Below are 24,454 nucleotides of genomic sequence, written 5' to 3' on the forward strand. Positions count from 1 at the left end.
TGCAGGCCCGGGGCGCGCGCGCTCCCGCTCGCCGGCCTCGCTCCTCCTTCCTCCGCCCCGCCCGGGCCCGCGTTACCCAGGGCAACCGCAGTGCGGCCGCACCTGAGCTGTGCGCCTGCGTCCCACCCGCCAGACCCTCCCTCCCTGCGGTCGGTTCCCCTGCCCGCCACAGCTGCGGGAGGGGGACGTAGCCCCCTCCCCGCGAAGTGAGTATCGATCGGCCTCCCCCGCCCCACCCAGCACATACAAACCCGCCGCCGCGCCGGCGCCTCGGCCGCCCGCCTGGTCAGCGCGTCCAGGCCTCTCTGCCCTGGCCCTAGCTCCCAGTGTGCACCGCGGCGAGCGCTCGGGTGGGAGCCGGCGAGATGCGCTCGGCGGGTGGCGCCCACTGACCTCCCTCGGCGGCCCGGCCGGGGCAGGGCCGGAGCCGGGAGCCAGCCCCGCCCGCCGCCCCGCCCATGGGCCGCTGGCCCCGCTGCCGCCCGCCCCGAGGATCGCGCCGAGGGGGGGAGACGCCTGAAGGACAGCGACTGCTGCGCCCGCAGGTGAGGCGGGGCCCGAGGTGTGACCGAGTCCAGCCCCGCTCACCTGGCGGCACCTGCGGGGAGGCTCTGCGGGCGGCGGGGTCACCTGTCGGGACAGGAATTCATTGAAATTATTTTTAAAGCCCTCACTGCAGGGGGAGGGTGTCCCCCATCCCATCCCCAGGGCTCGGGGGTGAGGAAGGGTGTCCCCTTGCGGAAACAACTCGGGGGGTAACCGAAGTGCTGGAAAGGAAAGCAAAAGTGAGGCGCAGCGACCCTCGCGCCGGTGCCTACAGGGTCTTCCAGCCCGTTGCGCGGAGGCCCTTGCCAGGGCTCCAGTCCAGGCTGCGGACCGACCGGTCGCACCGCGCACCCGAGCCAATCTGATGGAGCAGGAGAGGCCAGCCCAGGGGCTGCTCCTGCGAGCCCCGGGGTGGGATTGTAGGGTGAGGGATCCGCATTGCAGGTGCACCAGGAGCGCCCGAGGGCCTGGCCCTGCTTTGTCTGGGATCCTGTGGGGAGGCGGCCGTCTGAATCTACATCGCCTTTTAAAATGCGTTTTACTACCCTCTGGACGTTAGAGACCTTCCCTGATAAGTTGCATTGTCTCCTGCCCTGATAACCCTTTACGTAAGTACTCTATCTTCCAGACTTGACTGAAGCTTTGATAGGGGCTTTAGTTTACCCTAAATAACTATTTGCTTGTGATTCATGAAATTGAGCATAATGCAAATATGCAGCAGAGTTCCAGGCTTGGCTACAGAGCCGCCGTCGCTCCAGGGCGTTACTACTCTAGTTTATCTAACTTAGGTTTTCATGCTGACCTGTATTGTTTAATTTCAAGCTTTGAGGTTTAGCGGTATGATCTATTGCAATGATGAAAATGAAGTGGCCTAAGAGGAAATAACCATCTCTGTAATGTAGGTTGCAGTAACCTGTTTTATAACAAAATACAAGCTACCAGGCTGTAATACTTTAATATGTTACGCATTTCCAGAAACCTACCTGTAAGAGTGTTAAAGCTAGAATTGCCTTTTTAAAAGACTTTTAAGTTTGAAATTTATTTAAAGAACATTGCTATTGTTTTATTAAATGATTTTTTTTTTTTTGCACAGTGGAGAACTAGGCTGCATTTTCTTGCTATTGAATTGGAAGGGAAAAGATGCTAACATGTAAAGTGATTTTTACTTTCAAAGATGTTTTGAATTTTTATGTATTTCTTTTGGCTAACTGTTCATCTTATGTGAGATATTTTTGGAAGATTTTAAGGTTTGTGATATATATGTATATATATATGTGAGTGTGTTTGCATATACGTATTTCTGAAAAACCTTAAAATAAAATAGTTTTTATTTGTGTGCATCACGTTATAATTACTCAATAAATTTGGTGTAGGTATATTTAAAATCTAAAGTACAGAACAGTTGTGTCAGATTTTTACGGTAGCACATATAAATACATCAATCTAAAACAGGTTTCTTAAAAATTAGATATTTTTACTGTTGTTTTTAAAAAATGAATCCTTTTACTTATAAGATCATTCATTTGGGTTCTTAACTCCAGCTGTTATTCGTTGGGTAAATTCATTTTATCATTACCTAATTGGTGGAGTGCATTTGTAACAAAACTGAGGTGAATAACAGTGTTGATGCTTTTAAGAAATAGTTATTTTTATATTATAAAGTATTCCTCATGTTTCTGTCAAGAAAAGGCATGGGCCTCTTTTCTCGTATCTGGAACAAGGTCAGCCATAGAAAGTTCCTAATACGTAGTGGGCACACGTTTCTTAACTAAGATTAATTTGATCTGCTGCATTGAATATCCTTAAAGGGCAGCCGCTAGGTGCCTTTATGTGCTTCACACACCGAGGGTGCAGTAAATGTTTGCCTCAGATTGACATTCCAGACTAGTTAGGTAGCTGCGAGCAATGACACCAGTTTTCACATTTCCAGCTTTGATGTTAAAACCTGCAGAAAGGTTTGGGCAGGGAAGTGAATGGGTCCTAATTGTCTTCAAATACTTAGGGTCTGACTTGCAGCAAAGGGATTCTGTGTATTTAGAGTCACTGAAGATGATGAGTAGTGCTTATAGGAAGACAGATTTCACTTTGACATAAAAGCAAAAGTTGCTTATGATGAGAGCCTTCAGCCGTGGGAAGAGGAAGGCGCTGCTTTTCCCCTGTGGATTTCCACATAAGCCGGATCCCATCGATGGGCCGGCATGGCTACCAGGAGGCATCGCCCCGGCCGTGTTGAGGGCTTCCGAGGGGGGCGCCTTGGGGCTCCAGTGGACCGCATTGCAGGGCGTTGTGGTTCTTTTTCATTGCTTACGCTGGCTTGTACAGTTGTGGGCATGAGGACACCCGCAGACACCTTCCTGCAGGTTTTCCCTTGGGTAGAAGCCAGCCTGGTGTCAATCAGAAAGGATTCTAACCCCCCTTTGCATTTGTGTGGGGCTTTACAGGTGATAAAGCACTCTCACATTCAGTTTCATTTACAACTCTTTTTAATGGTACCTGATTTGTATTTCTTCCTGTGGCTTTCATTTTCTATAATAAACATTGAATCAAGAGGAAACTTACTCTTTGCTATGAAGGCAAGCAGGAGTCTTTTTAAAACTCTTTGTAAAAATGGAATGATGTCAGTCATGCTTTTGATAGCAGGTTGTGAAGGTGAATAGATTTTTTCTCTTAGCTGAAATGACTCTTTGAAAGATACTGATTAAGGGCTGGTTCTTGTGCTCGCGCTGCATTTTACTTTCTATTTATTTCAGTACTCAAATATATGACTCAACTTTCCCAGCAAAAAGTCCAGTCATACCCACCTACAGTAAGTTGCTTTGGACTTTTTTTCAGTATGTCTGCATTGTGTTGTTATATGTAGGCAGCTGAAGGTAAAGCAAAGCTGGGGAGAAGCAGAATTACAGGGCACTGAAAAGATTAGTGAATTGGAGCTTTGTGTCTGAAGAAAAAAGAGACGTGTCCTATTTGTGCTAAGCCAACCTTGGGAATGATAATTTATCAACAATAGGAATGACGATCCATCTGTCACAACAAAGGTTAGGCTACTGACTGTCAATCACAGTACTCTATTAAGTGGATCAGTGGGGTTAGGACTCCGAGGCCAGGCGCTGAGCAGTTTGCAGTGAACACCAGGGCACCCAGTAAATGCTCCCTGCACAGGCTGTAAGGGGAGTATAACAGTCATGAAGCCAGTTGAGTTAAACCAGCATCTGACCTCCCCGATTTAGGAAGAAATTAGAAGGAAAAAACCAATTCTGAATGCATGTACTTAATTTTTTAAAAACCCTTTTAAAAATACTTCCTCTCTTTTGTTCTTTAGCAGACAAGTTAGTCTCAAGCTTTGTGCCTGTTCTCCACCAGCTGATTTTGGGTGTCGTCACTTAGATTAGACAAAGACTCTCAGACTTAGTTTGAAAAAGAAAAACACTATTATACTTTATGCATGAAGGGAAAAGATCAGAATATCAAGTTCTCCTGGCCAACCAAAACACAACGAAAAAATAAAACCTTCCAAGTATTATTCCTTCAGGGGAAAACAAAAATCACAGATGCCACTGTAACTATTATAACCAGGACAACAAATTTTCAAGTAAGGCAGCCAGTTAGAAAGCAGCCTTTTTAGAGGTTAAAGGTTAACGTTTTACGGCTCCTGGCCACCATCTCTGGAGGCATTGCACAGATGTCTTAAAAGACTTCTTTGTTAATCAGAACACAGGAGTTTATATTTTTATGCAAGTCTCCACACTGGAGAGCAGACTAAGACCGATACTTTCATGATTATTCCCAGTTTACCACTTTATCAGAAATAACTTTATGAAGCAAGAAGTGTCCACTCTTTATAGCTGTAGGAAAGACGGAATAAGTTTCCTCTTTTTTTTGAAGATTCTGTTAGCCAAATTCCCGTGACTGGGCAGTGAAATTCCACTGGTTAGCACACAGAGCCAACCTGGAATGCTTAAAGCTTAAAATAAGGGAGAGAAAACAGGCAGAAGAACACTTCGCATACGTGGTATTTCAGGCACATCATACCCTGCTGCAGTTTTTGTTGCCTCTTTGGCAACACTTAAGATATTAAGTTGAGATCTGCAGAAGATTCGTTACTTTCACTCTTCAGATTTCCTTCCCAACCTGGTTCTAAATGCATCCTGTGGTCTTCTTATGTACTGGACAGGTGAGAGGCTTTATAAGGCATCCTTTTGAGCCCACTTTCTTATGTGACATTGCTTATTCATTGCTGCTACATATAAATTATAAGTCCCAGTATTATTACAACACTGCTTTCCTTAAAGTTGCACGTTTGACCCACAAATGAGTATCATTATACTCTGATGAAAGGACCAACTTTGGAGGAACGTGGGTGTAAAAACACTGGTTCCCCAAGTTACACTTCCATCACTGTCACAGCATAATAATCCACGGATGGCCCTGTTTTTGTGGGCTTCCCATCTGACTTGCTAGTGACGCACCAGTTAGGAGGTTCTTTTAACCCCTCTCTCTCTCCAGCCGGCACACAGACCAACCCAGGTGAAAGGCATTGCCCTTATTTCTCCCTCATGCTGCCGGCACGTGGGAGCAGATCCAGGTTTTAGAAATACTTGTTTTGCGCATTTATAAGAAAATGAAGAAAGGTTTGTTGTTTTGGTTTTTACTTTTATGTTCCCACAGACAAGAACATAGCAGGGTTTTTAGGTGTGGCACATCCCTTCCAAGGAGGGGCCAAGCTTTTCCCTCGATAGGGAAGCATCTTTATCGTTTGGTTCAGTCCTGGTGACCAGACCAGAAAGTTCCAGTGAAACACAGCAGCACCTCTCAGCTTACCGACGTGCCCGATAGCACAGAGGCAGGTGAGGGGGAACCAGGCTTTGCTGACAGGGAGGAAGGATATGGAACCCTCCTTCACCTCTGCATTGTGTGATGGCTTTCAGGGGAGGGATTCTTTCCCATCAAGAAAGCAGTCGAGTCCATTTGTGACTGAAAGGTGTATCAGTCTAGTAAGGCTGTGGCATTAGGACCTAGTCCAGACGTGGGCAAAGGCAGGCTTTTTAGGGGGAGACAAAATAAGAATCTAAGAACAAAGAAAGCTAGAGGTGAGGCCTTCTTGGAGCCCATCGGTTTGAATGCTGTTGGGAGGTGCTGTGGTGTCTCATCCCTGGTTGTAGGCTAGAATTCAGAGTAGTCGTGGACGATCTTTGACTAATTCTAGAACGCCACATTGAACTCGACCCACCGGCGGGCTGTGGTCAGCGTAGAGTGACTTTCCAAGAAGGCTCCAGATGCCACAGGATCTTCCTGTGCAGGTTACCATCCCAAGTCTGAAACTCAAGTGAAAAGCGGATTATCCGTCCCTGAGTGAAGTTAGAAGTTGTCAGGCAGGCGAGGCCAGTGTCTTCCTCCTGGGGTTGTCTTGTGTCCTGGGCACACTGGTATTCAGCCCGCAGAACTGTGCAGTCCCTGCAGGAGGGCTGAAGTGACACTGTGGACTGCAGATCCCAGATGTGGACCTAGTGACCCAGGCTTCCTGCACCTGTGAGTGACCTGCACTGACGCCCTTTGTCAGTGTTCCCCAGGGACAGAACACAGCCTCATCGAGCGCAGTAACGTCCCACCATTGCGGGGGCGAGCCAGAAGCCTCATAAGCATCCTTGGTGCCAAAGGGACGGGGACACGGTCCCCCTGCCAGGGACTCACACAGCCTCAAATGGGAGGCAGGCAGGTAAAGGAGGAAGGGCTCAGGTGCCGTGGTGGGCGAACCTCCCTGGGTTCCCCTTCCCCAGGCCCCCGCACGTGGTGTAGACCTCTTGAGGACTGAAGATACGTTGGTCCGTGAGCAGCCGCGTCTCGTATCCCCAGATAGGCTGCAGGCACAGGCCCGCGTCCGCAGCGGGCACTTTAGAACACACGCCGCTCGGTCTTCCCAGCTAGGTGATCCTTCCCCTCAAAGGAGCGCTGGGTCCCCGGCCTATTGTAACGGGCCTGGTAACTTCAAAAGATAAAACAACAACATCGATGACGATGTTCAGTTTCTGGCCATCAACACATTGTCCTGGTGATTTGAGGGGTCCCCAGGCTTTTAGAATTCATGGAACAGGGCGTTTTCTAACTGGGGAATTGTAAAATGAAGATAGAGAACTATCTTCCGAATTGAATAAAGTTAGCTTGCAGAAACGCGCTACAGTGTCCTGTTTCTCTCATTTCATCACGACCAGGAACAGCACAATCACAGCTCAGCAGGAGTGTTTCCTGAATTTCTGACCTCCACTGAGAAGTTCTTACCACGTGAACTAAGCCCTCCATTTCCAGGTGACAGAGATACACCTAGCGTTGGATGCCGTGCCACAGCGTCAGCTCTAAGAATTTACACGGTTAGCTAATAACAGAAATAACTTCTCCAGGTGTAAACCGAGAGAATCCCCAAAGGCATGCACGAGCGAGCCATCCTCCCCTCCTCTGCCTTAGTCTCACGGCAGTCAGAGGGGCATTTCCAAGTCCTCTCACGTTTGCAATACAAAGTGTCCTATCTGATGGGGGCGGGTGGGTGGAGAGCAGAGATTGGGTGGCATCACCACTAATTCTCAACTAGAGACCCCTTTCTTAAAGGACTAGCTCCGATGACTAGAGACAGGCATTCATTCTTCTGGGTGCCGGTGATAGAGCAGGGAGCCAACAGAAGCCTGTGCCCGTGGAGTTTACATTCCAGTAATGCAGGAAAGATAGACAAATGACCTTCATTTAGAAAGCGATCACTGCCGTGAAGACGTAAAGTGGGACGGTGTGATGGTGACGATAAAGGCGGGTAGAATAAAATGCGGGAGTTACTCCGGGAGGGCGCAGGGACAGGAGGCCACAGCAGGCTCCGTGAGGGAGTATGTGGGAGCCGAGGAAACGCGTTTGGATGACTGTCCCTCGTGGAGTCCTCAGGACAGCAGCAAACACAGTTCCAGGCACAGTTCTTAAGTGCCTTTACATCTGTGCTGCCCAGTGTGGTAGCCCCTAGCCACATGGGGCTATTCAAATTTTAATTCATTCAAATTCAATAAAATGAAAACTTTGTTTTTTTCAGACACCAGCTACATTTCAAATGCTCAGTGTGGCAAGTGGCTACTTTATTAGACAGCAGAGAATGGAATATTCTGTCATCGACATAAGTTCTGTTGGACAGCGCCTCTTCAGATAAAATCGTTTAATCTTCACAACAAGCCTAATAAAGTAGGTACTGTTTTCCCATTTTGCAGATGAGGAAAGTGAGGCACAGGAAGTTATATGTAACTTGTCTGAGGTTGCGTAGTTAATGAGGGCAGGGCCGGACCCAGAGCCTGTGGGGTTAATCCCGACGCTGCTGTGTGGCTGTCACTCACAGATGAGTGCAGCTCACCTACACAGTCCACTGTCACCTGGACTGCACCCGATGGAGAAGCCCTGGTGAAACCTTGTCATTGGATGCCTTAAGATTCAGCCAAAATTCTGAGCCAAAGGTTAGATCTTTTCCAATGAAAAACGTAGACCTGTGTTAACACAATCTCTCCCTCCTTAAAAAGAAAAGGGGAGACGGAGCTACTGTGTGTGTGTGACCTCAACAAGGCAAATAATCTAAGCTCTCTGAGCCTCAGTTTCCCAGCTTGTCAATTTGGGGAGACAACAAGTACCTATGTCATTGAGCTTTTGTGAGGATTTGGCGAGACAAGGCCTGGACAATACTCAGCATGGAACCTGGCGCACGGTACTCTGTGTAAATGGCAACTAGTGTCATTGTCAAGAGCATCATTACCGCTCCATTCTATAATGGCCTTGGGGATGGAACATTCCAGAATGCACAGTGAACAACCAGAACCTACTCCTTCTCCCAGCGCGGCCATGAGACGGTCTGGTTGCAAACACCACGTGCTGGGAACTGGAGAGCACTTCCGGAAGGGCCGCGGCAGAACAGGCCCCTGGAAACATTTGCATTGAGCTCATGTACCTAGCACTTGTAAACTTAGGCAAGTGTCTTCCTCCTCCGAGCCTTAGTTCCTTAAAAAATGGGTATAATTAGGGTTTCCAGGTGGGGATTCCTGCCCATTCTCAGGAATTTTTTTTCACTTTCTCGTTCCCGAATCCCGAGAAAAGTTGGTCAGGAAATTGGGAAAATCGGCTCCTTGAACCCAGGTGGTTGGTAGTATCGGCTGTCACTTTGTGGAAACGATCATTGTGGAGAACAGAAAACAGTTTGTATCTCGGGATTCGGGAACGGGTAAGTGGAAAAAAATTCCTGAGAATGGGCGGGAATTCCTGCCTGGAAACGCTAGGTATAATCATACCTCTTGCATGATGGTTTTAAAAAAATAAGTAATTACCTAGGAGCCTGGTACATAGACACTTGGTAATAATAGGCATAATTGCTATTTTCATGAATAATTTTCAGCTTTTCATGATTAAAAAAATGCCTTTGAATATTTTCTTGCCGAGATGCCTCAGACTGACCCAGAGGCATCTGGGTGTGAGGTCAGAGCAGGGAGAGACGGGACAGATTATCATCGCACACCATCGCCGGGAACACCATTAGTGACCCCAGCACCAAAACCATCACGGGGCGGGGCACGCGCGCACGCCTCCGCCGTTCCACAGAGATCGGAACTGCTCCACTTTCCTCCACAACCAGCAAGAACGGCGTCTGCCCCTTACAACCCCAGGTGACCGTCCTGCCCCTTACAAAAACTGAGAAGAGAAACTGCGCAGGCTCCCAAGTGGTCGAGAGGCTTCACCTGACCTGGCTCCAGCACAAGGAGCTGAAACACCAGCCTTGGAATTCTGGATTTCACATGGAAAATCGGGGCCCTCTAAACCAAAACTGCTAGGTTCCCAGCATGTGGCTGCATCGGGTGCTTATTAAAAGCATAAATAAAAGTGGACCCTGAAAGAGTGTGTCGTGAACCGAGGATTATAATTAAACTCATTGTGGGAGATTGAGGGCACATAGAAGAGGGAAACAAAACAAAGGCCGTGTACAAATGGGAAAAGTAACTTTTCACAAGGTAAAGGACAATAAGAAAAAGACGAGACTGAATTGCATCCCATCCTTTGAAAAATCCTGCGCCTAAAATACAGCTCTTGCTCACTTTGCCCAATTTCCCCCCTCCCACAGCTGACAGATCGTCTATGAAATACATCTTGTCCTCTTATTTGACTTGTATTTCTTTTCGTTTCTTTCTGCTGGGTTAATGTGCTAATGCCTCATTTATCTGACATGATCCAGATTTGGTTGCCAAGACAAGCTCTAAACTAACCTGCCTACCTTGCATCATTCTCACACTTAAACAGCTTCATCGGGTTCTCAGCCATTGCTCATTTGTTTTACACGACAGACCCTCTTACTGGATCGTATTTTGTGGGGAGTTTTTGTCCTCCCCTGGAACTGAATGTGCGATTCACTGAAGCACTAGAATGTAGGATTCTGGGAATTCTCTCATTCTCTGACACAATAAAGAATCATTGTGAGTGGAAAGAACTTTAGGGGAGTCAGCCTGAAATGTCATCAGTAAAATGTGCCTGATTTATACAGCACTTGCAGCTCATGGAAAGGAAATTCTCAAACAAGTGAATAATCAATGCCGGCATGGTCAGATCACTACATGGAGAATCAAGGGGTAAAGTAGCCTTACGTAGACATGCTGAAGCCGTCAAAACAAGTCACGGGAAATGAATACCTAGGTAAATGCCTTCTTCAAAGAATAAGTTCATTTTTTAAAAAATATTGGTACTCAAGCTGTTATTCCACAGAAATAAATCCGCACTAAAAACAAGTATTTTATTAGTGATCACCAGAGGATATGTAATTACTAAAATTAAGTGTCCATGGTGACTTGAGTCACTGAATTGACTATTGTTGGACTATTTTAATCCTTTCAAAGATCACTAATGTCCTTCCTGTTTCAACTCTTCTGAAACAACTCATTTGGGCCCATTCTGGAGACGGGAAGTCAGAGGAGGCGACTTGTTTTTGCTTGATTGCCTCGCTAAAGGATAACGCTGTCCCAAAGCACGTGGCTGGGGCCGCGCAGAACTTTTCTGACTGTCACAGGACAAAGTCTCTTCTCTTTGTAAACGATAATCATCTCAAACACCCAATAAGGGCCGAGCTAAACGTGTTCTATTAGCTCTCATGAAAAAACTATTTCACTTCTTCGTAAGTAATGAAAGAATGGCTAAATTAAAATGAAGAGAACTTCAGTTAATAACCCCTTTCTTTCCTTAAAACCTATACTCTAATTAGGCCCACAAAATGGATAAAAGAAGCCCTGTCAGTTAAATCAATTGAAATGGTTCATCTGTTTGGCAAACCATATAGACAGAGGTTTTGAAAGCAAGTGAACACGTTTTCTCAGCCTGGGAAATACAATTTAGGTAGTGATCAGCAAGCACTAAGATTAAGAAGTCTCTCCTACTTCATTAGTGTGAAACGACAGTCTGGCATTTGGGTGACTCTATCTTTTAGTTACCAACTTGTGGACAATTAAAATCTGCAGTAATTGTCCTCAGAGGCAGAAATGGAAACACTAAATAAGCAGGTGATATCTGCTTATTTTCCCTTCCATTTACAGGAAACTATCACTGGGTAGAAGGATTTGTGTGGTGAGCTGTGAGATTTGTATGTCCCTAAATTGTTGGCTCAGGATCATCTTGGTAAATGACAAGCTTGTTAGAAGTTCACAGACGTCACATCTGTTTAGTTGTAAATATTCTCAGCTTATGAAACGGGGCTATTCGGCTGATCCCTGGAGGACAGTCATCCTGGAGGTTGCAGGAGGAGGTCACAGCGAGAGCGGGAAGGGCCATGCAGAGCCACCCCAGCCCCACTGGCCACTTGGCCGCCTCCTTCTGTAGGGGCAAGTTTTAAGATTTCCTCTTTGAAATAGAAAGTGCTGAGCTGACTGTGCTGGCATCATGCCCAGACAGCAGTCCCTCCTGGTTGGGAGATGAGGTGCTGGGGCTCCTGCCGCCTGCAGTGGGGGTGAGGTGAGCCACAGGGTGTGGGCTTTCTGGCGCTTGCCACCCAGTTTTCCAGGAGGCCCAGGGCACTTCCAGAAGGTACCATTCCAGACCGTGGGAGCTCATGCGTTTGCCCACCTTGGCCTGCCCAGCCCACTTAGAGACACTTTAGACAACCTGAAACACAGACTGGCTTTCTTCCTGGGACATTTTCACACAGAGGGGCCAAGCCCCTCCCAGTGCGCAGACACATGACAGGGGTTTTAAATAGAAGCCAAATAGAAACTCTGAAAGTATGAGCTAATCAGACTGCAGAGAACACGGTTAATAAGCCCATGATGGAGGCCGCTGGTGGCTGCTGACTTCCCAGACAGGCACGGATCGTATTTCCATGTCTAATTGCAGTGTCTCTAATCACATCTATTACGACTCTAATGTCAGGCTGTACGTTCTTCCAGAAGGAAATGGCTGTCAGCATCTAAAGAACGGTTGATGGACCTTGTGTTTTATGATGGATAATGTCAGAGAAATACAGGATGCGTAATGCATGGGGTCGGGAAGTCCTCCGTGCAGGGCACGGTCATCTCTGCATTCCTTGGGGACGCTAAATTGCTCCTTTTGTAAAAATTGCCTTCCTATTAAGTCCTCTTGGTTCTGGTAAACTGATCACAATGCTAGCAACCATAGACGACTCTGGAACGATAATTAAAACACATGATACCACTTCACTAGTGGTTAGTTAGTGATTCTCTTTTTAAAGAGAAATCGCTTTATAATTTTTTGGACTATAAGTATATGTTCACTAACGAAGCTTTAGGTCATACCCAAATAGAGGTGTTTTCTTTTAAGGAAAAATCACCCAAAATTCACTGTCTAGAGATAAGTGCTTTTAACTCTTTGCTGTATAACGTCCTAGAGTTTTTATCTACTTATACATACAAAAGTGTGGTATCCCACTTTGTAATGGTGTGCGTTCTTTTTAGCAAAATGTTTCTGTAGTGATTGTTGAATGCTTACACTTCTTAAAATGATGTCCTTTTTCTTGGTGCCCTAACTCTTGGGGATGCTCTGATAACTGACTCGTTGAATTTCTTAAATACAAGTACAAATAGGAATTGTAGGCTCCTACAACTTCAGTTTCTTTATCGAGGATTGTTGTGAATTCAGGGTAACCTCGGTATTCGGTATTCGTTTTCAGAAAGGGTAAGTTTCCTTTCTTCTAAAATCGGGTATTTTGGATTGAGAGTTGATGGCCTAATTAGCCTTGGACCTTTTTTAGCTTCTCGTAAAGTACTATAGATTGTTTCAGACTAAGAAGTAGGTTTTACTGTCCCTTGGGGCACCTTGCTCTGCCTTGCTTCCCTGAATGGCTCCTCTCCAGTGGAAATGGAAGATAAAGGCCAGCAGAAATTGCTTCTGTTGGCTTTTATGTTGCCCTCTTTGGAAGCAACTGGAATATGTTTGCTAGCTCATTTCTACACTTAGATGATACTCAGGAAATACCCTAGGGTGGGACTAAGTAAACAACCTGGAGATCTATTTATGTAACTATTGACCGACAGTTACATAAAATCGTACAGCTAACATTTATTGAGCACTTACTGTATGCCAGACAACAGAAGTGATTGCTTTCAGCACTTAAAACAACCCTACGAGTTAGATATTATGATTTAGGTGACAAGATAGGGTTCGGATTTAACCCCAAACACAGCCTAACACCTCAAGGGTGTCCATTCGGCTTTTATCCCGTTTTGCTAAGGAACTCTTTTTTTGGCTTCCATTTCTTGCCTCGATAGAAAAAGGTGTTGGTATCACTGATTTGAAGGTTTCTTCCGTGTTCAACATTTTCTGAGTCCACAGATCTACTTGGAAAACCCCCTCCCTTCTAGGAATCAGCTGCTCTCCTACATTTCATCACCACACTGCTGCTTGGTCCCTTGGCCAGCCTTCCTTTTCTCGATGGCAGTGCTTCAGCTGCAGGACACCAGAGCAGCATAGAAAGGTCCCACAAAAAAGCCACGAGGTCCTAATCACAAAACCTGCAATGCTCCTGCAGTCTGTTCAGAGCCGGGCAGCTCTTGTCGGCCCATCAGCCTTGTGGAAAGCACTCAGGGAGGGCAGCGGACTCCAGGTCTGCTTGTTCACAGCCCGAGAGCACCAAATGTGAACGGGTCATAACTTATTCATGACTAGAATCTAAAATAGCTTGTTATAACTAATTCACAGCTCACGTGGGTACCGGAGTGCTATTTTTTCAGACACTAAAATTATCACCCTATTTCTATAGGTTTTGTGCAGAGCAAAGAGATAAGTCTGCTTTTGATTGCACAGGAACAAAGACATTTCCCATTTTTAAATGGTGAGAGCCTGTCCCTTCAAAGCCGTTCCATTTCTTTCAGTCCAAGAAAAGTGGTCCAGGGGTACTTGAATGTCTTGCCTCTGGCATGTCAGGAAATGGTGGGGTGAGGTCCCGTTCCAGTCAGTGCTGCCACCAGGCTTTCTGACGAACGCGATGCAGGTCCTGCTGGACGTCCACTCGGCACCATTATGAAGCCGTAGCAAATTATCCGATGCCCATGCGTAATGTGAGTCCAGATGTGAAGGAAGAATGGAGGTGAACTGGGCGGGGAGGCGGCCGGTGGTTTGCCAGGAGCTTTCCAGACAGAGGGAACGAGGTGTGCAAAAGCCCTGGGTTGGCGGGTGTGGCCCATGCCGGGGCGGGGTGGACAGCAGTGTGGCTGGGACCCGAGGCTGGCGAGGGGACGGGCTGAGCAGGCGGGGCCTCAGCGAAGGTGTGGCTTGATCACACGAGCATCACAGGGCTGTGACGGGATCCAAGTAGTGTTTGAAGATGAAAACGTAGGCAAGATCTGTGTGTGGTGTGGGAGAGCCGCTAAAGAGAAAGGAAGGTGTGTGTTTGAAGGGGGAAGACGTGAGTCTGGCTGGGGCTCCTTCCCACTGTGACCCCGGGGCTGTTTCCGGCAGCCGGTGTCCCAGCGGAGAACAGCTTATCACTGACTCAGCCCCCAGAGGGTTCCTGTCAGCCCGTCCTGGGAGAGAGGACAGCGTGTGTGGCTCTGGCTCTTGGCTGGGACCTGGAATCCAGAGGATCAGGACACATATGCAGTGCGATGGGCACTTGTCCTTTCGTCGTGAAGCAGCCCTGTGCCTTATAAAGGCTCTGTGGGTGCCCCGCCCTCACCTGACGTCCTGAAAAATTGGCTGGTGTTAAAAGCATGGGCAGGGGTGCCTTTAGGTTGTCGAGTGTCACCTGGGCGCCGAGCGCAGGTGGATCCTGCCTCCCTAAGCCGTGCTGTTCCAGGAGGCGACAGCGCCCTGGCCGGTGCCGTGCTGGGGGATGCCGCGTTGCCTTCCCAGCCGCCGTGTGCCGTGCTCATTTCCCATTTCAGAGCTTTAGAGATGGACGTATACATTTTGGAAAGCATCTGAATTTCTGCGTGAAACAAATCGACCGCAGCCTTCAAGCTTCTCACCCACACAACCTTAGGGCGAGGGAAAGCTGCAAGCCTTGGAGGCAGCGTTTCTTGATTTGTGTTTCTCTCGTCAGGAGGCTACTCCTGCTTTTCCTCAGAGGGGTGTTGTGAGAACACGCGACGTAAGTGATGGGTGAGCTCTTGTGCTCGTACAAGTGGAGATGCCCATAAATACAATTGCGATGTCATCACTTATACATTAATGTCCCGAAAGAGGAAAGAACATTACTTTTGAGTTAGGAGGAGGAGTGGACTTGAGCTACTGACAGGCCATCTGTCCTCAGGCTGCACCAGAGCAGACGCAGTGAGGTCGGGGCTCAGTCTGTCCGAGAACTGGCGTTCCAAGCACGTTATCCCCAGGGGACAATGTTAGCATTTCTCCTCGCCCCGGGATGCCGTCTTGGCCAGGCTCCCGTCTCTATAGAACCCATCTCCACAGAATTTGGAATGGAAAGCCTTTTTCACGGTGTTAATTTTATGAACAGAGTGAAGAGTAAGTTAACATAAATTTAATAACCTAGAGAATTTACCACGGGAAAAAACACATATATGCGGCTTCATGTCCGAATCACGTCAAAGTCGCCTGTTCAGCAGGTCGCCTCCTTTTGAGGTGCCCATCCCATTGCTTCTGCCAAAGATCTTTGGGGAGAAAAACTGGCAGAGCTGTGTATGTTCATCCGTGTGGGGCCCTAGTAGGCGCCCCTCTGTGCGGCTTTGGGCAGCGTCTCCGAGGGGAGGGCAGGACCAGGGCCCCGGCTGCACTGCCTTTGGCAAGCGAATGACTGGGAAATCGTCGACGGCTCCCTGCGACGCTTAGAAACCAAACTGGATTGCCTCAAGACAAAACGCCGTGACACCAAGAGCTCACAATTGGTAGGATGTGCCCTCGTGACACAGAAAGTACGGGGCTTAGCTGTCACCTTTCATGACTAGGTGACATTAGCTGAGGTTGGGCGAATGCCTGTACTGGAATAGGAGGCACTCCATCCGGAGGGGATGCCCTGCGCTTTGACCTTCATCCATCACGCCAACCCTTTTAGTGGAGGGTCAGGAATCTCCCCCTCGCCTCTGACTCCCACAGTATCTCAGGATCGAGCCTGAGTTAAGCCTCTCAGGCCCGACGCCGTTTCTTCCTCCAAAGAGCTACACCTCTCAGCTGCGTCTCCTGGGCCTAAACGGGACGCAGCTTCTGTAGCTTCATTCACGTCAACTTATTGGAAGGATTGAGTCATTATGGTGATTACCTGTCATCAGTAGCTGAGGGTAAGAAATTAAAATGTCACCTTTTAAGCGGCAGCAGCTCTCTGTCAGTCATACTGTTAAGCTTTTGAGCTGATGAGAAAATAACTTGGTAATTTGGAGATCATTGGGAGATGGGACTTGCTTCTTCGGACCCAAAAGGACCTGTCCTGTTCGTGTATATCCAACAACTGGAGAACGCCCCGTGCAAATGAGAACCTCCTCATTTGCGACTCTAAGGTCAACATGAGCTTGAAAAAAGGGAGGCCAGCGCCAAGCGAAATATCACAGGGTTGAAAAACCCTTGTCGTCCAGCTGTCAGAGCTCCCGACGCCGTCATCGAGGCTGCCTTGCTGGTTTTGCCCACTAAGGAACCACCGCTCCTGTGCCTGGTGCTGCTGCTTTGAGCCTGCCTGCCCGTGGCAATGGGCAGCTGCAAGGGCACAGTGGAATTTCTGCAGCTACAACGGTGAATTAATGAATTACAGCTTGAGTACACTTCAAAGTCGCCAATTCACCAAGGCAGTTACGATGTGAATACTTATTTAAATCACAAATTTGTTACAAATAAAATTTCATACCACACTATGGTGGAGTGGGGTGGCTGCCCCGTTACCTTTTTCTCCCCTCCCTGTGGTAGATGACAGAAGCAGGAATGGGCACACTTCATTCGGACGATCAGGCTGGACGAAACTGTTGGGAAATTTTGTTTGCTTGCAGCGAAGAGTGCCTGTCAATCAAGCAGGAAGCCGTGGGAACAAAAGCCCTTCCCCCACACTCAGCAGCCGGCCCCTGGGGCCCACTATCTAACAAATACTGACTATGGAGCAGCTGTGACAAGCCTGGAGTGTGCGGAGATGGGGACCACTCACACTCGGGCCATCACAAGCCATGAAGGGCCTGGAGTGGAGAACCTCATCCAGTCCAGGGGGGCCAGTGCCAGGAGTTTGTGGTCACAGCAGGGATGAGTTTGGGGGCAGGGCATTTCCCAGGAGGGAGCTGTGTGACGGAAAGTCAGCCCCGCCCTCATCTGCAGCCAGATGCAGGTGGAGGGCATGGCCTGGGGAGACCAGTCCGTTTCAGAGACATCATTGTCATTTATGCAACCAGTTCCCTCTGGTCAGACTTGGAGTTTGTTTCCAGCCTTTTCTGACTAAACTGCAGTGATGACCATTCTCACAGCCACACCTTTCTACACAGAAGTAATGGCCTCCTCCTGGCGGATTCCTAGAAATGAAATTGCTAAGTCGGAGGAACGATGATTTGAAGGTTCCAGACACACTGCGCCAGATCGCTTCCCACAACAAGGCTTACCGCTTAACACAGCCCCCCAGATGGCACTTTGTTCCCTCAGCCACTGCTCTTTCCCTTGCCACCTTCCCCGAACGGATGGCCTGTGTTCCATCACCTTCTGCCTTTGCAGGACAGGTCAGTGTTCACTCCCCTTCTCAGGCCTCATCCGGCGCGCACGCTTTCCTTCTCTGCATTTCTTCCCTTTTCCTTTGCAGCCTGTGGCCTGAGATGATCCCAGGAAACTTTCTCATGTGAATGAAAATGTGTATCCTGAGTTCCAGGGACGAACTATTCTGGGCTCCAGAGCTGGGGCGGAACTGTGTGGCTGGTCTCACAGATAACAAAGAGTGACAGCACGTGGGGGTGTCGTCTCCAGAGCCATCCGACAGATGAGCCACATGCTGGTAGCCCTTTGAGAAGTGCTGTTTCCTCCAACGAGGCCTCTGACATAATAAATTAGGAAAAATGCACTCTGAGGCTTTGCACTTACAAGAAGCATTTATAAACAAACAATCCACATTTGGTCCCTTGCCTTTTTCAGTGCTGGCAGAGCATCTTGAATTACTCTGGTAGCTCTTCCAGAAAGACCGACTGACTTCACCACATCTCTCGAGTTCCAGTAAAGGCAGAGGATCTGAGGCTCTGAGTGAGTGGCTGATGACTGATGACGACGGAAGCCACAGTGCGGGGGGTGCAAAGTGGGGGGTAGACTCCAAACTCCTGCAGGCACCACGTGGCCCTGTGAGGTCATTCTTGGGAGGTTCCCAAGAAGGATTGGGGGCTCAGCTCTGAAATCCAGGGTCTTCCCTCTGAGTCCCACCCGCGTCTTCCCCTGACTCACTTTGGCCAGGTCAAGACACCATTTTGAGGACATGTTCACCCCATGTCCCAGGCGCCTGGTTTTCCTGTGGGGTGGCAATCGGTGCTTACCTGGTCAGAGAACTCTTTTGAGAGTTTCTGGTCGTGGTCTGTTGAGTTAGGTGGCCTATGGAGAAGCCAGCGTTTGGAGTCGGGGTCCTGGGTTTGATGTATTCCTCTATCTGGAGCTGGGCCTCACGCTGCCCGTGACCCCACAAAGCCGAAGAGGGCAGTGGGTAGGCAGCGTCCTTTCCCACCCTGTGACCCTGATTGTCAGGGATAGCGACCAGGGTCTGTATTTCCCACAGGTCACCTGGATGCCAGCATGGCAGCCACGAACCTGGAGAACCAGCTGCATAGCGCGCAGAAGAACGTCTTGTTTCTGCAGCGGGAGCACGCCAGCACACTCAAGGGCCTGCACGCCGAGATCAGGCGGCTGCAGCAACATTGCACAGGTGCCAAGGGGCCCCACGAGCGGGGGGCAGGTCTGCCGGGGGCTGTGGTGCAAAGCAGAACCCTTACCAGGGCAGGGTCAGGCGGTGGCTGGCTCAGCAGGCTGAGTGAGGGGTTTCACCCTCCTGGGGTCCGCGGGCATGTTGCACCCCATCCTCTGCGGATCGCACGCTCCACTCCGGGCAGAAAGCTGCAAAGCCGTCACGTACTGAGGACTTACAAGATCAAAGTGCAGTGGTTAGAATTTGCAACACATTTTGCACCTGATAACCAAGGTGTAACATACAGAGCTAGCCACTTGCTGATTGTGGGTGCTAGGTATGTTTTAGGGGAAAACTGGGCCCCCTGGGAACCCTAGTGAAAACAGTGGCTGCTGCTAGTAGTTGCTGCTGTCCTCACACTTCCCGCTCAGCCGCCTCTGTCCGGGCAGGAAACAGGGCTGATTGTGGGAGTCGGGGCTGTGTCTCCAGCGCCGAAGAAGCTGGTGAAGTATACTGTAACCACACAATTAACGTCTGTGCTTTCCTTTTTAGATTTAACATACGAGCTGACACTCAAAAGTTCAGAAGAGACAGGTAAGAACTTCCTCCCCACAAGTCAGCGACGGTGTGTTTCCTGTGGGGCATATGTTGGCGCCCCTTGTTCCCCTGAGAAAACATATTCGCTGTAAGAGGTGAATGCGTGGCCTAAGAAACAGTGGGAGGGAAGTTTGGAGCCCTGGGTGTGACGGGGGCCAGTAGGGCAGGGGCAGTAGCTGCTTTTATTTTCTTCCAACTGACACATATATTTGGAATGCCTCTTACATGCTTTTCTGGATTCTCTGATTTTCTATGGTGAATATGTGTTCCTTTGTAATCAAGAAATAGGGGGCGGCCGGATGGCTCAGTTGGTTAGAGCACGAGCTCTCAACAAGGTTGCCGGTTCGATTCCCACATGGGAGGGTGGGCTGCGCCCCCTGCAACTAAGATTGAAAATGGGGACTGGACTTGGAGCTGAGCTGCAATCTCCACAACTAGATTGAAGGACGATTTGGAGCTGATGGGCCCTGGAGAAACACACTGTGTCCCAACATTCCCCAATAAAAAAATTTTAAAAAAAAAGGAAAAATGCCCAACCTCAATCGTAATAAATGTAAATTAAAATTTTAAAAAAATAGGTATGATTTAACCCAGAAAGAGGAGTAGGGCCCCACCTCCCCCATGTCCCGCTCAGGTAGCAGAGGCTGTGCTTACTAAATATTGGTTGAGTGAGGGATCAAATTACTGGGTGGCCCCCCAAAGGGTCGTGAGAGTCTAGTCCCCCAAACACTTCCTCTCAACCAGAACCCCCCGGGACCCCAGAGGTATCAGCACAGAAGAACACAGGGCCTCTGTGACCTGTCACATAGAACGGAGTGGGGCTTTAGAAAGTGCAGACTCTGAGTCAGGAACACTTCTGCTCAGTAGGCTTTGCACTGATTACTCATGAGTGGGCCCAGTTGTCACCTCCACGCGGCCTCACGCACTGCCAAGCACTGTTTCCTTTGTTAGTCGTATTACAGTCTTCTGCTAGAGGTGGGGTCTGGGGACAGGAGCCCACTCTCAGGTGCCTCCCCTGCCCCCACAGCCTCTGGGCCAGAAACTCAGCCTCCAGGGACCCAGAACAGTCCCCTCCATTTGGAGACCCCTGCCATCTGTCACAGAAATCCGAGCATCCTCATTTCCTGTCCCCTCTTGGCTCAGGCTAATCTGTCTCAGCCCTGAGTCCCAAGGCCACCTCCACCACCCGATCAGTCCCTTGTCGGTGGCAGGGACCCGTGGAAACGGTTGGCATGGGGTGTCCCGTGGAGGTGGTGAGAAAGCCTCCCAGGTCCCGGTGGGCGCATCTGCCCTCTGCATGTGGAAATCACTGCTTTCCCCTGGTGCACGCACAGCTTGCCCATCCAGTGAAGCTCTGAGCACACGGCTGGGAAATACAGACTCCTGGATTCCCTCCCCTGGAGTGTCTGATTCGGAAAGTCCCGGAGGGGACCCAGGAATCTGTTTAAAAAGTGCCCTTGTGATTGACTGCTCAGCGTAGCTATGCAAATACTGCCTCAGGTGATAGAGAGCAGCTGTTGCCACAGCACAATGTACACACAGCTTTCACGGGGAAAGACGGAAACATCTAGAAAAGATGTGTGCAGAGGAGGTGGAACAGAGCTTCCTATGGAAGAGTGGAGGAGAACTGACAAAGCAGGAGGCTCTGATTTGCAGGAACAACCATCCGCCAAGAGCAGCTCTGGAGTCTAGGGGAGGAGGGCTCAGGCCCATGCGCTCCCTCCCGGGGACCCCGAAAAGTCAGACCCACATCCGTCCACATAGCCCTGGACTCCGGCCTCCTGCCTGTCCCGAGGAGCTGTGGCGAGTCCTTTAATATCTCTGACCCTGCAGCCTCATCTCAGAGGTGCCCACGCATTTAAGTGCCCACCCGACCGCCAGGGCCTCCTGTCTGCTCGGCCACTTCAGAGTTTTTGTGCTTCAAACATGGGGACGTTTTACGGTTGTCCTTCAGAACAGAGCTTTGCATGGAGCCCGCATTCAGTCACCAGCACCTGAGCACACAGGTGACCTGCTAACTGTAATCCTAAGTGTTTGGTGAGGTCAAAAACTCTGAAATTGCCTATTTTAGCTTTAGCGATTTTTACATCTGGAGACATTCTTTTATACACTAAACCAGAGAACTAAGAGCCCCGCCCCCTGTCTCCCTTCTTCACTGAGGGGCGCAGACGCGGAGGCAGGGTCCCGTCAGTGCCCGGGGGTCGGACCTCAGTGGGAGCAGGACGTCCTGCCGCGTCCGCAGTGGGCTCTTAACCTGCTCCCTCCCCTCGTCCTTCTAGGAGAAGGGTCGTCTAGAAGCAGCGAACTGAAGAAAAGATGTGACGAACTGGAAGCGCAACTGAAAGTCAAGGAGAAGGAAAACCACGAGCTGCTGCGGGAGCTGGAGCAGAAGAACGCCATGATCGCCGTGCTGGAGAACACCATCCGGGAGCGGGAGAAGAAGTACCTGGAGGAGCTGAAGGTTAAGAGCCACAAGCTGAACATGCTGTCCAGCGAGCTGGAGCAGCGGGCCGGCACCATCGCCTACCTGACCTCGCAGCTGCACGCCACCAAGCGCAAGCTGCTCGGCTCCAGCGGGACCTGGGACGGCAGCCCGTGCGGGAGCCCCGTGCTGGCCGGCTACAAGCCAGCCCCCCCCAGAGACAAGCTGCCCGAAACGCCCCGCCGCCGCATGAAAAAGAGCCTGTCTGCGCCCCTGCACCCCGAGTTTGAAGAGGCCTACAGATTTGGGGGCGAGAGCCGGAAACTTCTTTTGCGGGAAGCAGTGGATGCCATGCCTGACCCCACCCCGTTCCTGCTGGCCCGGGAGCCGGTCGAGGTCCACCTCATCAAAGAGAGGCCCCTGGTCATCCCCCCCATCGCATCCGACCGCAGCTCAGGCGAGCAGCACAGCCCGGCCCGCGGGAAGCCGCACAAGGCCCACGTGGGGGTGGCACACCGTATCCACCACGCCTCCCCGCCACAGGCCCAGGCCGAGGTGGAGACACTGGCGGTCGACCAGGTGAACGGAGGCAAGGCTGCCAGGAAGCACTCAGGGACGGACAGAACTGTGTGAAGCCTGCCCGGCGGCCGCACCGGCTGTCCACGCACTGTGATCGCCACTCGGAACAACTCAGCCACTCCCTTTCCGTTTTGTTTGTCATTTCCATGCATGCCAAATTTTTTTCAGACCCGTCAACAGCTAGTTCTCCTCCTGCTCCACCTGCTCCCTCACTGACACCAGAATAGGACCGTGCCCCCTGCTGCACAACACGTATTTACTCACCGCCGTGGCCTAACGCCTGTGTGCCCCACGGCTTGCTTCTGATCCCACTCCGTGTAGCTCAGTGCACGCGTGGGCAGCGCGCAGGCCACAGGCTGCATTGCTCCTCGATGCTAATGAAATCAGATAGCCACACGCCTGCGTACACAGCCGGAGCCACACATACCCCGACCTTAGCCCTCCGGTTTCCAGGGCAGCCTGTGGGGAGCAGCCCCTGCTCTGGCCCGGAGACTCCGTAACCTCCCGACACACCTTTCCCAGGGCGGCACTGTAAGCGAGCAGCTGTATGTGTATGTCACGGAACTAAATAAGATGACGTTATTCCTCATCTCACCACAACCTGAATGTGTGTTCACATTTTTTGTTAGTTTTATCCAAAATGTTCAAGAGCCCAACAAACTTTATTTTCTAAACCTGCCTTCTTTCTGTTCTGTGTCTTTTATTAAACCACCTGAGGGAGGGCCTAGGAGGAGGCTAGTTGGGGGAGAGAAACAGCAAGATTCCTCCACCCCTGCCTGTTACTGCTGCATTCTTGCCTTGGGAAGGTGGGGGGTTCACTTCCGGAAAGAGGAGGTCCCGTTACCTCTCACTGCCCAGGGCCATCCCTTCGCGGTCTGTGCTCTGAAGTGCTGGCAAAGCTACTTTGCTCGTTTCTGGGCCCCTGCCCTGTGTCCTATTAGCCTGGCCCCTCCCTCAAAGAGGGAAGCCACAGCTCACCTCCCGTCGGGCCTGGCCAGGGCTCCAGGCTGGCCCCGTGGCGTGCACAAGGGACACCCCGTAGCTGCTGGTCCTGGGGTTCTAAGTTGCGCCCAACCCCACACAGACCCAGGCAGGGTGGGGGCAGGAACTGATGCAGGAATTAAACACCAAGCTCAACGGCCTCTCCCACAGGCTGGCAGGCCAGAGCCAGAGCCCGGCCAGAGGGCTCAAAAGGGGGGAGGAGGGGCTGTGGGTGACTGGCCACCTCCGCTCTGTGCCCGGCACCACCAGCCCACGGAAGGGGGGCTCTGCCTGAGCCCACCCAGCCCCTGGGCCTTGTACCCCACACCTCAGCAGACAGACGTGCCCCAAAGAGGCATCTGCTGAAACAGACCCAGATCATCAAAAACACGCTTTTGAAAACTTATGTTAGGGTTCTCACTTGCACCAGTGACACGCCAGGCACTTTTGCTTAATCAACTGTTTCCTCTGAGAAGGGAAAGAAAACTCAACATCTGAAAATGCTCTCATATTAAATTTACTTTTTTTGTATTCTTAAAAAAAGCTTCAAAAACCAAACCATTCAGGTTAACTTATGTAGAAAGAGATTAAAATGGCTTATTTCAAACGAAAAGGAAAGTCGTCAGTCCCCTCCTGCCTCCTGAGAGGCCCCAAGAAGTGACCTCAGACTTGATCATTGTTCACGAATGCCCTTCAGCCAGCGGGTTAATCAGAATTCAGGGTGAGACAGACCCCTTGCAGCACCCAGTGAGAAATGTGCTTCGTGGTGAAGAGATCGGCCTCAAAGACCAAGCCAACCCCCATGGCATTCCTTCTGGTGGAGGTGGTGTAGACTGGCGTCCGGAAGGTATTCTGCAAAGGAAAGGCGCGTGAGGAGTCCCGAGTCAGAGGAGAGAGCTCACCACGGGAGGGCTGAAGGCTTGTCTAAGCGCCGTCCTGCAGGGCTGCATCGAAGCAAACAAGCCCCGTGGCCGCTAACTTCCCCTAGACACACTCATGAGAAGTGGATCCAGGCCGGGCAAAGCAGCAGGCGTGCCGTCCACGCCAGC

General features: G+C 50.2%; 3 protein-coding genes across 8 annotated transcripts in view; 1 reads left to right on the forward strand and 2 right to left on the reverse strand.

Annotated features, from left to right (window-relative positions):
- ZNF664 (zinc finger protein 664) overlaps positions 1-388 on the reverse strand; it is a 34,747-nt gene extending 34,359 nt beyond the window's left edge. The window contains exon 1 of one of the 2 annotated variants that reach the window (XM_033098078.1): positions 252-388. The gene's annotated coding sequence lies outside the window, so the exon portion shown is untranslated. Of the gene's footprint in view, positions 1-247 lie in introns of both variants that reach the window. The other variant, XM_033098077.1, reaches the window with a different exon arrangement.
- Positions 59-23,102, forward strand: CCDC92 (coiled-coil domain containing 92). 5 transcript variants are annotated; one of them, XM_033098073.1, is made up of 5 exons: positions 441-545; positions 18,076-18,180; positions 18,701-18,847; positions 19,379-19,420; positions 21,703-23,102. In XM_033098073.1, the coding sequence occupies exons 3-5, from the start codon at positions 18,718-18,720 to the stop codon at positions 22,476-22,478; spliced, it is 948 nt and encodes a 315-aa protein (XP_032953964.1). In that variant the 5' UTR covers positions 441-545; positions 18,076-18,180; positions 18,701-18,717; the 3' UTR covers positions 22,479-23,102. The 5 variants fall into 5 exon arrangements, with proteins under 5 accessions (XP_032953965.1, XP_032953961.1, XP_032953964.1 ...); XM_033098071.1 differs by lacking the exons at positions 441-545; positions 18,076-18,180 and adding exons at positions 6,753-6,908; positions 7,607-7,752; XM_033098074.1 differs by lacking the exons at positions 441-545; positions 18,076-18,180 and adding an exon at positions 59-206.
- Positions 23,103-23,914: 812 nt separating this feature from the next.
- The window catches only part of DNAH10 (dynein axonemal heavy chain 10), a 114,919-nt gene continuing 114,379 nt past the window's right edge, over positions 23,915-24,454 (reverse strand). Inside the window, exon 79 of the mRNA XM_033098368.1 lies at positions 23,915-24,257. Coding sequence (XP_032954259.1) covers positions 24,111-24,257 — 147 coding nt within the window. The 3' untranslated portion in view covers positions 23,915-24,110. The remainder of the gene's footprint in view (positions 24,258-24,454) is intronic.

The sequence above is a fragment of the Rhinolophus ferrumequinum genome, chromosome 25 (genome assembly GCF_004115265.2).
Source record: "Rhinolophus ferrumequinum isolate MPI-CBG mRhiFer1 chromosome 25, mRhiFer1_v1.p, whole genome shotgun sequence".
Lineage (NCBI taxonomy): Eukaryota > Metazoa > Chordata > Mammalia > Chiroptera > Rhinolophidae > Rhinolophus > Rhinolophus ferrumequinum.

Excerpts from the sequence above, each read along its gene's own strand:
- CCDC92 (XM_033098074.1), top strand. The coding sequence starts at position 18,718 with ATGGCAGCCACGAACCTGGAGAACCAGCTGCATAGCGCGCAGAAGAAC. Across the intron at positions 18,848-19,378 it reads GCTGCAGCAACATTGCACAG|ATTTAACATACGAGCTGACA; the intron begins GTGCCAAGGGGC and ends TTTCCTTTTTAG. Across the intron at positions 19,421-21,702 it reads CAAAAGTTCAGAAGAGACAG|GAGAAGGGTCGTCTAGAAGC; the intron begins GTAAGAACTTCC and ends TCGTCCTTCTAG.